This window comes from Ornithodoros turicata, chromosome 4, assembly GCF_037126465.1.
Source record: "Ornithodoros turicata isolate Travis chromosome 4, ASM3712646v1, whole genome shotgun sequence".
NCBI lineage: Eukaryota > Metazoa > Arthropoda > Arachnida > Ixodida > Argasidae > Ornithodoros > Ornithodoros turicata.
In genome coordinates, this window is record NC_088204.1 from 13,295,256 (window position 1) to 13,311,284 (window position 16,029).

Sequence of the window (16,029 nt, forward strand, 5' to 3'; positions counted from 1 at the left end):
TGGAAGTGCCGAGGCAAGAAAGAGTCCGGTATAATTTTGATTGGAATTATATAATTGAACGGAATCAAAGTCTTGAATTATGACAAGTGCGAAATTAAAACAGTGTGTAAAATAATTTGAAGTGAACCTGCGGTGGCATTTTAGTGCCCCTTTAAGTGCATGGGCTCAAGCTGCACCATGCCTCTTTGTTTGGTCACTTCTCATGCACTTTGATCCAGGCAAGCTAAGGCAACGGTTCTATACTGCGATACATATTTATTCCCTGTACATATAAAACGACATTACCGCAAGATTTTACACTTTTCACATTATCTGCCGAAGCTTCGTAGACATCACTTGCTGAGTTATGCCGAAATACTCGTCCAGTTTCTCGCGGAGTTGACCGATTAAAATTGCATACTTTTCTGACGCCTGTAGAACCATCAACAACCTGTCAAAGACGGTGTGTGGTAACCGCACTGGATGAGATGTAGCGTGCAGGGTTTCGCGTAACCCAAAATATTCGGGCCCTTTACCCAGAACTGCGTCTATGTACTCTAGAGACAAGCTGGTTGCATCCTCCAGCCTGCCGTACATCAAATACAGGCGCAGCAACTCCGAGGGGTCGCGCTTCTTGTATGACGCTAAAAACCACGGCGGTAACGTGCATCCCCTTGCTAGAAAGCTCGAAGCAACGAGGCGGTGATAACGTGTACTGAGGGGGCTGCTCTCGTAGTGGTCGAGATAATGCTGGAGGAGTAACCACGCGTGGCCCGGCACGTCGAGCAGAGTTCGCGGATGCTCGACGATCCACTGCGGATCGACTCCGCGGGGCTTGACGACTTCGACTCTGCGGGCACACTGAGCCGTCAGTCCCTCGAAGACCGTGTCGAGGGAGAAGTTGAAGGCCTGGCAGATGTCTGCAGCCTTATCGAAGTGACTGCCAGCGACCAATAACGTGGCAGTCTCTTCTGGGGACAAGGGAGGGGACACGTTGGTTTCTTTGGCCTCGACGAGCAACAACCACGCTTCAATGAGCTGCGCTTCCTTCCGGAGGTCCGACACTTCGACCACTTCCACTCTGCGTTGCGGATGTCGGCTCACTTCGTCCCCATCGCTGTCGCGTTTCGGAGACCGACCCGCTTCTTCCCGGCTGAAGCTGCCGACTAGGTCTGGTCGTACGATCCACGCGTATTGTGGGCTGACAAGTAGGAGGCAGTTCATGGCCGATCGCAGGCAAAGGAGCTGTCGGCGAAGGCTGTCTGTGCCGGGTACCTCACGGCCTAGCCTCGTGCTGTACTCGCAGAGAGCGGAAGCTGCCCGGCGGTACCTTTTTGCGGAAACGTGCAGCGCGTAGAGCAGACTGTAGTAGCAGTGCCCTACGAGATCAGACGCTCTGGCCCGTACTTCGAGGATGGACACTATCTCATCTTGAACGCTGCCGCTGGGAAACTGAGTGAGCGTCTTCAGTTCGCGCCGTTCGTACAAGACAATGACCAACTGCCGAAGACAATCGCTGCGACGGGACTCATCAGGGTTGCAGGTCATGGCTTTGTACGCTTGTTGAACGTGTCCGAGTTCTAGCTGGTGTTTGAAGAGGAGCGACCACAGAGCTGGAACGTTTGGGTTGTCATTTGATGCCACCTTGAGAGCTTCTTCCGCTACGGTGACGACGCATTCAGGTAGGTTGGCCTTCTCAAAAATCTGTATCACTCTCAGAAAGTAGAACACGCTGGCGGCTTCGTTGCTGAATGGTCCCACGGTGCTCGCTGCCTTGCGCAACTGCTGTTGCATGTAGGGCTCGGCAAGGAGGACCTCGTTGGCAAGCCCCAGGAAAAGGTTGCACGCCTTGTCTTTCTCCTCGCATATCAGAAGGCTGCTCGCGTACAGGAACTTCCGCGTCCCGCTGTTCTTCGCGCACCAGCCTTTCAAGAGACGCACATGTTCGGCGAGCTGCAGGTGTTGTCCCTGGTCCAGAAGCATCTTTGAGAATGTGCTCTTGGATGCAAATGGCCATATCATGCCAGCTGTGAGTGACAGGTAAGCGAGAAGCCCCTCTGACCATGTGACACGGCCTTCAAACCGATCTGCAAGCATCCTAGCCGCGGCTTCACCTCCGTCTTCTCTGAGAAACATCTCAACCAGGCTCGTCTGTCGATCGGAGGTACCGAGGACGCTGAAGCCGTCCTTGTGGTCGCTGATCGCCATCTGGCGGATACTGCCTTCCAGCAGCCCTGTAGTTGGAGAGCTATCCGTTTCGGTAGCCCAGAGGACTGCATAGTATGCCCGTACAAGCTGGGAGGTTTCAGCTTTTAAAATCCCTACTGCAGCAGCAAAGTCGTCGGGCATCTGGTGCTCACCTCCTTCTGTTGGAAGCATCAGCTGTTCGATTAGCAAAAGGTTCTGGATGAAGATGAACCTGGACTGTATCATCTGACGTACGCAAGATGCCACAAAGTCTTTTCCAGTGTTGCTAGCAAACAGCATGGCATAATTGGGAGAGACATCCCCGATATCCTTACTTTCCTCTTCTTCGGGGAAGTTGAATGTCTGCAAGAGCCATCGCAGAGACGCGGAAAGGTCGCGCACGTTGAACAGAAGGTCTCGAAGCATTCTGTGGAAACCTTCATTTCCCTCTAGGGCCTCTCCAACTGCAGCAGCCACATCTTCAGGGTCTTCGAGGTGGTAGAGAGCCTGTGTGATTGAAACCACAGAGTCCTCGGTGAGGTGGCTGTTTATTTCGGATACGCACTCAACCAGAGCTCTCAGGCATTCCGGATACGGACAGTCACTCGGTGCGGCGTACCTCTCGGAAAGGAGGCATCTCTCGTGCCACTCGCAGGGACGTAGGATTGAAAAGTGGTCTTTACGGACCACGGCAGCAAGACCAGAGCTTGGATCTACGAACAGGCCGAGGGGCTTCAATCCAACTTCATGGTACTGCATGCAGGTGTTGTAAAAATGTTCCCAACAGCTCTGGACCAGAGCTAGAAATTCGCTCTCTTCCAGCTCGCTCTCCTTGGCTCTTGCACGTACCTCACTTTCGACGGCAGAGATCGCTTCATCCCGAATTGTCATCGAGAAGCTGTGCTGCGTCCCAGACTCCCCCTTACGGTGACACATGGTGAGTGCTTTGGACAGCGTTGAGAATGAGAATGCTCCGTGGCCAAATATGCGATCGATGTACATCTCGGCAGTGTCTAGCACAGCAGGGACGGTTGCTTTGCTTTGAGGAGCGGTGGACTGAAGATCGACGCCGATCCAACCATGCTCAGAAACTCCTTTAGTATCATAAGGCTTCATGCAGACGACAGGCTCGTAGTTCTGCTTTGCCCAGAGCGTCCACAGAGAGGAGGAAGTCAAACAGAAATCCACCAGGTCATTCTCAGGTGCCAAAGACGTCATGAGATGTACGAGGCGATATGTTCCGTGAAGCATTACCGGTTGAAAGACGCAAAACTGGCTCTTTTCATGCAGGCTCACGTATACGCCAAGGTACAGACTTGTCCCATGACTGTCCAGTGCCTTGTACATGCACGAACGTCTTCCACTTGACGTGTACGCAGACCGTGAGAAATTTCCTTCGCAATGATCAAGTACGGACGACGCCATCAAACATTCCTGGCGTCTATACGACCACATATGGATTCTGAGGCTGCATGAAAGTGAGTAGATAAAAAGATCATCTTCTGCCTGGTGGCAGACAAGACTGAGCGAGGCTTCTTCGCCATCCCCACCACCACGCATCGCATTAGGGAGCATGCCTGTTAGGAACCTCGTCAGTGACGTAGTTTTCTTGATTTCCATGGACGATACCTTTCCTCCTGTTTCGAATGGGTCAATGGAAATGACGAAGAGCGACGAAGTCGTCGTTCCCAAGATGAAAATCGCTTCACCATTTGGCCCCAACCAGCTGCATGAATTCTGCGACAAGCTTGCGCCCACGCCAACATGATTCAAGACGTGGTAATCTCTTAAAATCGCTGGGGATGCATCGAAGAAGATGGAAGGGACGCTTGACGTTGACCGGTAGCGTGAGCTGACGTCTTGCTTCAGTTTACGAGGGTGCGGGAACGAGATGCGATGCACAGTGGCCACAGTAGCAGCAAGCACGACAACATTGCTCTGGGTCTCGAAGATCGAGACCCCTTCCAAGAGTGGTGTGTGTTGGAAGCGCAGGCGAAGCTTGTTGCCGACTAAGTTCACGTCTAAAGACTCTTCAATTAGTTCGAGCACATTGTGATTAGTTTTCCAGTAGATGAAGCGGTTCCTGCTGTGGTAGGCGGTGGACGCGCTTTCGTGGTAAACATAGCCACCGGCTCTTTCGGCGAGTTTGATGTCTTCGAGCGTGCTTTGTGCAGCGCCCGTACTTATGGTGAGTTCTTTCCATTTTGGGGCTGTTGTTTCCCGAATGGGAACTTCGATGTATCCCACTTCTCCGACAATTTCACTCATGCTTCGGAACAACTGTTCTCATGAACGTGTTCCACTTTATAAACACTCAAACTTCGAACGGCACAAGCAAGCGCGCAAAGCATGCCGCTCCCATGTTCTGTTGTTCTGTTTAATTCATAGATGTCGCATACGTCGCATCGATATCATCGGAGCTGGATCGTAATTGAGTTTCTAGTATATTTAAGTTTCATATTAGAGCAATTAAATAATTTAGGGCATAATTAACTTTCAACAAATTTATATCTGGTAAATCACTTCCAGTGTCGTCTGTTCGTCGAAAATACAAAATGGCGGCATCTTGTAGGGATGTATTTTGGAAGATACATTGCGTATCAAAATGCTCAAACTTCTCTGTCCAGAGAACAATGTCCTCATTTTTATCCGCAAAAAGCACAACTACAGAACCTGCCGAGGAAGGTAAGCACTCTGCACGCCGCGGCAGAGCTGTCGCCTCACGTCCACTCATGCACCTTGCTCGATTTCGCAGCGGACGGAGAATTTAGGAAGTTAGACCTGTACAAACGACGGGAAGTGAGGAAGAAGAGCAAGCCACGGGAATTGCAGGTCAATGTAAGCTGCTGTTTAGTACCCGTATATGTAAATAGGCTGAAGTCAGCGGGACCACTCTTTCAACTTAGGTACCGGCACCCCGTTATACGCGGATGCCGATAGACCAAGACTGGACCAGCGTCTGGCCGACAGCGCAGTCCTTCAGGCCGTCTGTCGTGCCCTTACCCATTCGACAGGGGTACAGCAAAAAGGGTGCACCACCTGGAAAATTTGTCAACCTCGAACTCATGAAGATACCGAACTTTCTTCACCTTACACCTCCACATATCGAGAAGCATTGCGAGGCGTTGAAAAGTAAGTAACGCAGTTGTGGTTAGTAGGGCACTGCACGGGCCGCATTTTTGGGCACGGCCCGAACTCGAAGGATTGTAAGTTCCTCGGCCCAAGCCTGAGAAATTTATAGGCTGCCTAGCCCGTCCCACTGTATCAGGCTGTAAAATTTGACATTTGACAATTTGAAAATTAAATCAGGCTGTGAAACAAGAGAGGGGTAGCACAGGCTTGAGTTCGACCTAGGCCGAGCACAGGCCCATAATGGTGAAGCCCAGCCAAGGCCCGACAAAGAAAGCTGTAGCTTGGGTAAGCCCGTGCAGTGCTCTAGTTGGTAGAACCCGGATCGTTGTTCCACAGTGTGTGGATTAATTTTTTAAATATTTTTTTTCTATCTCGCAGAGTTCTGCACCCAGTGGCCTGCTGGCTTGGAAACGGATGAACAATGTGCAAAGCATTTTCCCATTGAAGTGACGACAAGCGACTACTGTCACTCCAGCCCAACAATAAGAGACGTGCGTTCCAGGATAGTTACTCTTAAGGTAAGAGCATGAACTGAACTGAAGGTGTCCTGTGGTACTAAAAATATATGCCAGACCTTCTTGAATATCTGACAATATTAGAAATTTTTGTGTCTTGATTGTCTTCCAACTGCTTTCATGAAATGATTGTGTTGTCCTAATGCCTGTTTCAGGTGAAACTGTCAAAGTTGAACTTAGACTATCATGCAAGAGACAAGTTACTCAGATTGGTTGGAGACCGTTATGATTCATCAAGTGACACTCTAACCATCGTGACAGACAGGTGAGATCCAGATCACTGTCATACAATTTTAGTGATTATCGAGACTACCCGTCCCCCGACACTGTGACCGCAAGAATAATAATGAACAAAAACAGCGCTGCTTACCGTACACGATTGCCTATGCACGTAGACATACTCCGTACAACACCTTCACTGGCTTTTCCAATGCGTGCAATTTTCCTCCCATAATGTACTAAACCTTCTATTTGTTAAATAATAATATAAAAAATGTTCTCATCACTTTATACTCTCTATTCAAAGGTGCCCATTGAGGAAGCAAAACTATGACTATGCGCACTACCTCCTGGCAGCACTTTACCATGAGTGCTGGGTAAGCTTCTCATACTTCTTGACCATGTATATTACTTTTTCTTGCACTTGTATCCTGATTGATTGATTGATTTGTAAAAGAATACCTTGTATACCTTCTCCTTTGTATTGCTTGCTTTACCCGTGTGAGAGCTTGAAGCTTTGACCTTGATCGTGGCAATGAATAATGCAATTAAACCCTCTACTGCATTGCATGATGACTAAATTTGCCGTTCAGATAGCCATGAACTAGCTGAGTAACCAGATTTGCTTTATTTCAGGGTACGGGGGACGTAGAATTTAGGTAGTCCTGATTGTTTATGTGGGTGACACTTCCCTGTGACATTTTGGCATTATGGTCAGGTGTGGGCTTAAGTTAACAAAATTAAATGCAACTGACATAATAATTTTACTTGATTTTACTTAATAGACAAGTTCAGTAAATCCCAGACTGCTTAGTGCCGCTTTGAACTCTGGGAGTTTACTAATAGAAAGAAACGGGTGGGCCTCCAAACTGTTCCGATTTCTCTCCTACCGGTCCATTGTCCACGACGTGTCAAGGTCAGCGAAAGCAAAATATGAAGCATTATTCTTCGTTCCCCCCGTGGTATCATTTGAATGAAACAGAATTCCCGTGTCGCGTGCCTTTTCAGAGTTTCCTTCTTCAGCTTCATCCGCTGACGCCACCACACCCCCGCTCAGCAAGCACCCAGGATGCAATGCATGCGCAAAGAGCACTGGGATTTTCTGAACTCGTCTATTGTAACTTAATATTAATTATTAATGTAACTTATTTTTACTTTCTATTCATTCAACTTAATTTTATTTACGTGAGTAAATGACTTGATCAGTTAATTTGATCAAATTAAAAGTCACAAAAGTAAATCTGTGTGCAAAACGTTGGGAACCACTCCGACGAAGAAAGCCCCCCACTAAGCATTTTTGTTTCATGTGGATGTTAGTTTTGCATAAGTGTGTGATGTTGTGCACACACTTTCACGTCTTTCTTCTTGCACCAGACAACTGAACCCTGGGAGAGTGAGAAAGCCGAATCAGACATGGAATGTTTCATATGGGAAGGAAGCCGTTCGGAAAAGAACTTGGTCGACACTGTTGATCGTGTCAAGCAGGCGCTCAAGGGAAAGGTGAGCCCATCAAATGTGTAAAGCTGCATTGGCATCCCCGAGGGGTAGGCAGCTGGGGTAGTCTTCCGGGGAGGGTGGGGGCTAAACACTTTGGTGAGTACGGCTGCAACGGTGAGGCAGCAGACTCACCATTGCAGCCATACTCACCAAAAGTCGTTAACATAAATATAATAATGAGTAGGTCATTTGTTTGAAAGTATCAACTGTAGTATCTTGTTTGAGGTATTTATTTTGAGTGTGTTTGAATAAGACATTTTTTCTGCAAAATATACATTTGATCATGATCTCCGTGGGGCGGGGTGAAGTCTAGGGTCTAGAATTTCAATTATCAATCCAATCCAAGCATACAATTCAAAATAGCGGTTTCAAAGTTGTCGCTGTAGTGCCGAAAGTAGCCGTATTCGTGCTTGTCCGGAAGCATTTTTGTCCGGAAAATGCGGCCTTCAGAATTTGATCTGACCGGAAAAATGGTAGTAAAATATATTAATCCTATGGCGAAGGCCACGGTTCCCCGTGGGAGTTAGAATAATTGGCATGCAAAAATCAGTCGGCTATAGTATTTCCGCAATAATGAGTAACCCTGAAGGGTACACAACAGCAACCCGTATAGCGTGCCGATCTCAGAGGCTGTATTTGACTCGTTGTGTGAGCGCAGTGCTGGTGTGTAACGGAGGAAAAACTGTCAATGCAATCAATGCAGGAGACTTTCAATCTGCCCCACATTCAACAACTTCCCGACGAATGCCCCACATCAAAAGTCAAGGTCATGCCCGAGGTGCGTCGCTACGGAGAAGCGCTCACCGCGGTGTACAACGAAGGAGAGAACGAGTACACCTGGGAGAACTACAAACGCTCTGTCTATGCGCTCTTACGATTGGGAGAAGCGCCAGAAACAGTTCAGGGCGAAGTGGAGCAAGGACAAGCGTGATGTTTCACTTCACCGCAGCATTCAGACAAACTGTGTTAGTGATGTAGCTGAAGAAACCCCCCCCCAAGACCGAGGATGTGAATTACAGGTGAATTACCCACGCATTGGTGATGATTGATCTGCAACTCTTCCGTATGAAACGTGTTTGTATAGCTTTTATGCTGCTGTGGATTTGGAAGTTTCAAAGAGAGAAGAGATGAAAAAGAAAGATACAAATAAATTACATTAATGAAGTCCTTATAAAGTTACATGCTCAATAACATGATTTTTTTAAAGAGAGATTTTACTACTATATATTGTTGTACAAATGTTGTGCCTTATAGTATCAAGCATTCCTGGTGGATGCAACAGTTGCAGCTTCATCATGACAAGAAAAATAGCTGGTACTCCCAGTTTTCCTGAATGAACGAATGAATTAGAACATTTATTTGGCACTTTCTCGGATCTTATTTTCTGTCTGTCATAAACTATCCAAGCTTACCAGAATTTCTCAATGCCACTGAAGGTGTAACATGGTTTGAACCCTTTTTCTTTGTGTGTGTGTATTGGGTCTGGTTTATTTTTGTGACAGCCGCCTAGCGCTGTATCTCCAGCTGTACGGACAAGCAGCCGCAGCTTTACGGCACAGTGTCCACCACTCAAAGGATAAGTCACTTTGGTAAAACACAAATTTTTGTGGGGAGACTTTACACATATCTGCTACCTTGTGGGCGTCACTTTGTTAAAGCTTAGTCTAGTAATGGTCCACTCGGGCAGGCGTCCTGGACTGTAATTCCTGTGAAAGCGTGCGAGCAGCAGACACATCAGCAGATCCGCATTAGTAGCTTGCCCTGCACGAGAACTGGATTCCAGCTTCTTTATTACCAGGAAGTCCACGTCAACATCGCAGTATTTCTGATCTGCAATGTTGAAAAAAAAAACTTGCTTTCTACGCGCACATCGTCATCACTTTTGTGTCGATGCTTACCGACGATGGACTGCAGGTGTACCTTACGTGGCATAGCGATTATTTCGTCTGGGTCATTCAAATACTGGGTGTTGCCGTACCCCAACTTTTCTGAGGCCTGCTGAATGAAGTTGTTAAGAGCCTAGAATGCGAAAAAGATTCAGTTATTCTCGGTTGCCTCTCTCTGTCTGTGTACTCGCACGAGCAACATTTCAAGGAATACTCCAGCGGAAGATGGGGGAAAAGTCGTAGCTTTCTGCAGTCACGTGAACGCAAGTGTTCAACGTCATGTCTTTTAGTGCACTTCTAACCACGGGGGATTTTCTGAGGCTCAGCCACAACATATTCCGTAGCAGACGACAGGGTCAATGGGGTCGTCTGCTATGTGCGCAGTACGACACTCCGGGTGCGTTCCACAACTAACCCTCGAGTAGGAGTTGGTCACGTGACAGAGTTGTACCACGTGACCATGGGAGTAGGGTAACCCTCGGGTAGGTTGTGGAACGGGCGCGAGTACGATTCTCAACATGGCGATAGCAGACGACATTGACATTTGGGCCCCGCGACATAAGAACCGCTGTCCTCTGCTTCGCTTTAGTGTGACGCTGTCCGCTGCTTCGCTTTATTGTGACGTTGTTGACTTCGGTATCTGCGTGGGCTTGTAAAGCATTCCCGCCACGAATTAGGGGTATTTACCGCACGTTCCGAGAAAGGGTAGCGCTGTTCTCCCTTCCGCAGCTAGCTCTGAAACGCGCAGAAACAGGTTTCGACCTTCACATACAACGATCTGATGTGTGTTCTATGTATGGTTCCGTTCATGTTGCTCCGAAGAAAACATCGGGTCGCAAAATTCGCACTGGAACTTTCCTGGGTCGCTATGATGCTGCGAAGACGAGCAGCAGCAAAAGCAGACGACAGCTCTGGCGTCACTACTCTTACCTACTCCCGTCTGATAGGGAGTAGAGCGAGTCGACCTCGGGTAGCTACTCTCGAGTAGGCAACCCGCTTTTGGAACGGGGGTCGCGACGTCATCGAGTAGGTTTTGGAACGCGGAGAGTAGCTACTCCCTACTCTCGAGTCGACCCGAGTTAGTTCTGGAACGCAGCCCCCTTATATTCCTGCACCGTGTGAATGCTCAACGTGAAACGAGGCAGAACTTCTGCCCAGTGAGCAGGTTTTGGCTTTTTCTTCCACTAGAATATTCCGTGGGATGTCGCTCCTGTGAATACACAGTGTACTCACACGAGAGACATTCCCCAGCGTACTCCAGCGGAAGATACGCAAAACTTCATGGTGTTCTGCAAGCCACGTCATGTCTTTTCGTGCTCTTGTAACCACGGGGAATATCCTGCAGCTCGGCCACCAGATATTCCGTAGCAGACGACAGGGCCAGGGATGTCGTCTGCTATGTGTGCACTACACCACTATCGATATTCCGGCACCGTGCGAATCACGTCCCAACACAGGTCAAGGCGGAACTTCCGCTCCGTCAGCACTTTTTCTTCCACAAGAATATTCCGTGGGGATGTAGTTCGTGTGGATACACAATCTACAGCATGATCTGCACCTCTCTTGTCACAAGTCCGGTCAAATCATCCAAGCGTTGCGTCGCTACGAGAGATAGCACTGTAGAAATTGCCTACGAAAAAACACCGATTCCATACTGTATCACACGAATTGGACGAAACAATCGGTGTAGGTTCCGTACCTGCTTGGTTCCCTCCATAAATCGTGTCCTCGAAAATTCGGGGTCCCAGTTGTTTTTCAGCTCCATGAACTCCAAGAAGACTCCGAGCCATCGGAACGGATTTGGTAGCACGAAAGACTGCAGCTTCTTCTGCAACTTCTCTTCGCTGTACGACGCTTTCGACGTGTGATCAAGAACGCGTGGAGCCATGTAGAGTTCATTTCTGCGAAAAACGCTTGCGCATCGAAAGGATGTACCAGCTAGGATGCGTGTCCTCGCCACGCTTTGCAGCATATTTGATTACTCGTAGCTTTGCGAGACCTCAGAATGTTTCGCTCGATCGAAATTCTACCTTTTTGTGTGAGCTGCCATGATTGTGTTTGGAAACGTTTATCCACGGTATCATCACCGGAATTTCGTATCCAAAACTTCACGGAATTATCTTTCTATATAGATAAAGATTATTAGTGATAATGTATGTTTAAAAACAAAACTCTTACTGAGGTATTTTAGTACGTAAAATATGGCCGTGCTGACTATAATAGTTGGAGCTCCATTTGCGAGCAAGCCGGCAGCTGCAGACGACGAAATACGCTACACAACACATGATGCAGTACAGTGTTCTGCCGCGCTCTCTGAATTTTGTGCACGGGACAGTCGATACGGTGTTCGAAACATGAAGACGAAGTAGCTTTATTTTTTATTGTTACACAGTCATTGTTACATCAGGCTAAGGTAAGTTTTACTGAGCTGGATCAAAAGCAGCTGACGAAGGCTATGTGTCATCTAACTTGCATTGAAGGAAATTTGCACGTTTTATTGTTTTTCAGCTATGGAGGGGTACCCATCCAAGTTTTACGTTTACATGTTCATGCTGTTCAGGATTGGAGGAGGCTTTTTTGTTACGACATTCTTCGTGCCGGATGAGTACTGGCAATCATTGGAAGTTGCTCATGACTTTGTATTTGGGTTAGTATATTATACTGTGTCGACTATTTATTTCTGCACACCCATCATCCTTTCTTTCAGCTATGGGTACAGGACATGGGAATGGAAATATGGCATTCGAAGCGCGCTGTACCCATTGTTTGTTGCTGGGCAATACAAATTGTTGAAGCTTTTAAACTTGGACACAGTTTACATGGTCGTAAGTTACACCAATACGTACCTGCGATTGGGAAACAGTAAATTCACATGTAAGCGATGGGAGCTAGAGCTTGTAAAAGACAACATGTACTTTGTTCCATAGACGACAGTTCCAAAGCTGGTTCAAGCAGCGATGTCAGCTCTGGGGGACTACTGGACGGTGATGTTGGCACGGCTGCTGTTCGGAGACACGGGTGCAGGCTGGACAGCTTTCTCCCTCCTTTGCTCGTGGTTCCTGCATTATACTGCTTCCAGGACATTGACAAATGTGGCCGAGCAAAGCATTACAGCAGCTGCTTTGTACTTCTATCCTTGGGGGGGACAGAAACAACCAAGGTGAGCACAAGGCACATTGTCGGTCTGTGTCAAAGAAAAGGGAATGAAATGCTTCCTTTACTAAAGAAACTCAAACTTGCCGCTAATTAATCGGTACACATAACCTCAGCTCTCTGGGCTTCCATAGGCTATTACTGCTGAAAAGTATTCCACAGCACAGCATAGGGATTACTTTGAAATTATTGCTCGTTACAGTACAAACACACAAAATTACCACCTGGGCAGTTGTTTGTTGCTCATCGTGTCAACTGCCGGTTGAAAGACTAACGTTTTTCTGCTATTTTACCGCAGAGAGCGTTTCCCGGCCAAGTACGCAAAGTATATCTCTATTTACTGTAAATAAATTATTTACGGTAGTAATTTTCCTTGTTTCCAAGCCTCGTTTCATTCCAAACAGAACGAACAGTGAGGTTTTCTGCGTGCTGCTGAATGGCAAGGAAGAAAGCTCGCAACAAACTCTGACTTCAATATGGCACTTTGTATTCTAGTACAGTGACACCATTATTATGTTTACTTCTCAACATCAGAGAGCCATTTGCCTTGAAACAATATGCTTATTGCAAAACAACATAATTTGTGTTTATTACAGTACATCGTGGGCTTATATGTGGCTAGTTGGCCTGGCCTGTATGATACGACCCACAGCTGCAATCATGTGGTTACCCTTCCTGCTTCTGCATCTGGTTAGAGGTGTACATTCCAAAGGGTTCCTTCTAAGAAGGCTTATATTCACCAGGTAAAACTGGCATGTAGTTGGTATGTATGCTCAGGGCATTCACTGACTGTACAAGCACCTATATTTGATAAGTATTCATTGCCCCTACACCCAGTCCTATCACAGATTGATGTGCCCTTTATATACCCTTTGAGAGAAGAGTAGCATAGTCTAGAGAATCACTAAGTCCCGTAAAAATTGTCTTCAATAATTAAATTTTATAACTATGTATTACAAAGTAATTAATTTATAGTTATAATTACAAAAATCATAACTGTAACTTAATTACGATTAAAGCTACAGTGAGGAGCAACTGAGCTACACTGAGCTACATTCCTTTAAAAAAAAATCCAAAACAGATCTATGCCAGACTACTATGTGCCTTGGATTTGTAAATGGATTTTAACTCCACACATTCATCGCTCCATTTTAATGTCGACCTAGTTCATTTTTCCACCACTGCCCGGCACACCATATAGTCATAGGTGCTTTTGTGCAAAAGAAAAATCTAGCCATGCCATGGTGTTACTGTAATGTGCAACTCGAGCATACATCTTCTTCTGTGTTACATAATGCAAAGACCTGTTTCCTGCACAGTGTGGTGTGCTTCGTGCTCCAGCTACTCATCGACCGCTGGTTCTACGGCTACTTTTTGGTGACCCCGTGGAACTTCATCAAGATGAACTTGTTCAGAAATATAGGTGCCCATTACGGCACGAACCCATGGCATTGGTACTTCAGCATGGGACTGCCGGCTGTGCTGGGGCTGCAGATGGTTCCGTTCTTTCTTGGAATTCGTGCCAACCGTTGTCGTCTGCTCGTTGGTGTGGTCTTCTGGCACATGTTCACACTAAGGTATGGAACATCGTAGACAATGTGGTAACGAGATAGGTGGCATACGGTTGTTAGAGCACACGAGTCATCTTTTATTGCGCATGACCCGTTCCTTGTCACTAGTGTTCTGGACTGCCGATGCACTTGGTTCCTAACAACTCTCTCTAACTTCCTTCAGTCTAGTAAGCCACAAGGAATTCCGTTTTCTTCTGCCCATAATGCCTCTTGCCATGTGCGTTTGTGGAGCAGGCATGGCTAGGCTTCCCAAAGTGTATTCCATGACATTGGCGGCGCTTCTGGCAGTGGGATTCTTTCCTCCTGCACTTTATCTCGGAAGTGTTCATCAGAGGGGGCAAGTGGAAGTGATGAATCACATAGCAAACCTCACGGCCCGTGACAAAGATGCCTCTGTGTTCTTCATAATGCCTTGTCATTCGACTCCGTACTTTAGGTAACTCACCCACGTGCATCCATTTGTACGTGCCCCTTTGCATGTAATGACAATTTGATTTGTTCCAGCCATGTTCATCGACGAATCAAAATGCTCTTCGTGACGTGCGAGCCAAACTTACAAGGTGTCAAGGATTACAAGGATGAGTCTGAGAGGTTTTTTAAGGACCCTGAAAGAGGTGTGAAAGGCCTGATGAGTTGGGGCTACCCCAAGTACATAGTGTTCTACGACACCTTCTACAAGCACATGTTGTCGTTCGTTGCGGATAGTGACTATCAGTATAAACTAAGCTTTTTCAACACTCATATTCCAACAAAGGGCGTCGGAAAAGAAGTCTGGTTCTACCAGATCATGGGGACATGAAAGTTTTTTTGTTTTTTTTTCTGAGTGAAGGTGTGTTTTGGAATGCTTGCGGCTGAAGTGCAAATAAAGTTTTTGCACAAAAAGCATTATGAAGTTTTGTAAGTCTGCTATTTGCGATACAAACCAAACCTAAAACCCAGCAACAAGATTTCACCATGTCCCACGAAACATCACGGCACACATCTTGGACGGATGAAAAAAATTCCGTGGCGATTTAGTGTAGTTCTTAGAGACTTCCCGTCTATACTTGATTTTTTTCTGTATCCACTTCCGGTCTAACCTGACTTTCGGTAGTCCACCTCCGGTCTATACTTTACTTTCGGTTTGACACTTTCAATTACTGTATGTAAGTCCATATAATTAACCTTTAATTAGCCTCAATTACTTTCAATTACCCTTTAATTATCGAAGGTAACCACAGGTTAGATTAGGTGATCTTGAATTCTATTTAATTCCCTTTAATCATGTTTACTTGCGTTAATTACTCTCAATTTCCCTTTAATTGATGTTAATTACCTTTAATTACGTATGGTAACTTGCAGTAATCTTTAGTTACAATCAATCTTTCTCTTAATTACATATATCTTGCATTCATTACCATTAAACTCGGCTTTCTTGCTGTAATTACCTCTAATTATCTTCAATTACCCTCACCTTTTACTCCTAATTATCTACAACAACTTCAATTGCATTTCATTTACCTACATTTACATTGTCCACTTATACCTCGGTGTGGCTTCGCCACAGACACACATAGAAAGCGCATTCTTTTCACTTGCACTGGACTGCACTACCTCCACGCAAGACGGGTTTTCGGGAGCTGTACTTTCCAGCTGAAAGGAACTTCAGTAGTAATGCCTTTCTGTTCAACAGGAAAGTGCAGCACGCAAATAACCCAGTTCAGATCTAGTGCAGGAGGTGCAAGCGAAAAGAATGCACCTATAGAGCTTTTACCATTTTAACGCTCCTAATGCTAATGTATTAAAAAATCGGGCTTCACCCTTTCCACAAATGTCACATCCCCCAACAGATTCATTTTTTTATGATGTATCAATGTATGCACTAAAGTAAACGAACACCCCCACCCAATT

The 16,029-nt window shown here is 46.5% G+C and overlaps 4 protein-coding genes across 5 annotated transcripts; 2 read left to right on the plus strand and 2 right to left on the minus strand.

The window, feature by feature from the left end:
* Nucleotides 1-235: 235 nt before the first annotated feature.
* On the minus strand, nt 236-4,519 carry LOC135391091 (nuclear pore complex protein Nup160-like). Its single transcript, XM_064621187.1, has one exon. It carries the CDS (start codon nt 4,432-4,434, stop codon nt 304-306), a length of 4,131 nt encoding a protein of 1,376 aa, XP_064477257.1. The 5' UTR covers nt 4,435-4,519; the 3' UTR covers nt 236-303.
* Nucleotides 4,520-4,689: 170 nt separating this feature from the next.
* On the plus strand, nt 4,690-8,725 carry LOC135391093 (small ribosomal subunit protein mS35-like). The gene is made up of 8 exons (XM_064621189.1): nt 4,690-4,851; nt 4,922-5,004; nt 5,073-5,298; nt 5,677-5,816; nt 5,969-6,078; nt 6,340-6,409; nt 7,407-7,532; nt 8,233-8,725. Exons 1-8 carry the CDS (start codon nt 4,722-4,724, stop codon nt 8,458-8,460), a joined length of 1,113 nt encoding a protein of 370 aa, XP_064477259.1. The 5' UTR covers nt 4,690-4,721; the 3' UTR covers nt 8,461-8,725.
* On the minus strand, nt 7,744-11,496 carry LOC135391094 (uncharacterized). 2 transcript variants are annotated; one of them, XM_064621190.1, is made up of 4 exons: nt 11,115-11,488; nt 10,974-11,045; nt 9,428-9,548; nt 7,744-9,359 (listed from the first exon to the last, which is right to left on the minus strand). In XM_064621190.1, exons 1-4 carry the CDS (start codon nt 11,385-11,387, stop codon nt 9,160-9,162), a joined length of 666 nt encoding a protein of 221 aa, XP_064477260.1. In that variant the 5' UTR covers nt 11,388-11,488; the 3' UTR covers nt 7,744-9,159. The 2 variants fall into 2 exon arrangements, with proteins under 2 accessions (XP_064477260.1, XP_064477261.1); XM_064621191.1 differs by lacking the exon at nt 10,974-11,045 and having other exon boundaries at nt 11,115-11,496.
* Nucleotides 11,497-11,659: 163 nt separating this feature from the next.
* LOC135391092 (GPI mannosyltransferase 3-like) lies at nt 11,660-15,024 on the plus strand. Its single transcript, XM_064621188.1, has 8 exons — nt 11,660-11,828; nt 11,924-12,062; nt 12,123-12,240; nt 12,343-12,575; nt 13,165-13,311; nt 13,888-14,145; nt 14,303-14,575; nt 14,644-15,024. The coding sequence occupies exons 2-8, from the start codon at nt 11,926-11,928 to the stop codon at nt 14,936-14,938; spliced, it is 1,461 nt and encodes a 486-aa protein (XP_064477258.1). The 5' UTR covers nt 11,660-11,828; nt 11,924-11,925; the 3' UTR covers nt 14,939-15,024.
* The last annotated feature ends 1,005 nt before the right edge of the window (nt 15,025-16,029 follow it).

Coding starts and splice junctions, on each gene's coding strand:
- LOC135391091 (XM_064621187.1), bottom strand. CDS start 4,434: ATGAGTGAAATTGTCGGAGAAGTGGGATACATCGAAGTTCCCATTCGG.
- LOC135391093 (XM_064621189.1), top strand. CDS start 4,722: ATGGCGGCATCTTGTAGGGATGTATTTTGGAAGATACATTGCGTATCA. Junction 5,299..5,676: donor GCATTGCGAGGCGTTGAAAA/GTAAGTAACGCA, acceptor TCTATCTCGCAG/AGTTCTGCACCCAGTGGCCT. Junction 6,079..6,339: donor CTAACCATCGTGACAGACAG/GTGAGATCCAGA, acceptor CTCTATTCAAAG/GTGCCCATTGAGGAAGCAAA.
- LOC135391094 (XM_064621190.1), bottom strand. CDS start 11,387: ATGCTGCAAAGCGTGGCGAGGACACGCATCCTAGCTGGTACATCCTTT. Junction 9,549..10,973: donor CCGGACTTGTGACAAGAGAG/GTGCAGATCATG, acceptor TTCGCATTCTAG/GCTCTTAACAACTTCATTCA. Junction 9,360..9,427: donor ACACCTGCAGTCCATCGTCG/GTAAGCATCGAC, acceptor TCAACATTGCAG/ATCAGAAATACTGCGATGTT.
- LOC135391092 (XM_064621188.1), top strand. CDS start 11,926: ATGGAGGGGTACCCATCCAAGTTTTACGTTTACATGTTCATGCTGTTC. Junction 13,312..13,887: donor AGAAGGCTTATATTCACCAG/GTAAAACTGGCA, acceptor TTTCCTGCACAG/TGTGGTGTGCTTCGTGCTCC. Junction 14,576..14,643: donor CATTCGACTCCGTACTTTAG/GTAACTCACCCA, acceptor GATTTGTTCCAG/CCATGTTCATCGACGAATCA.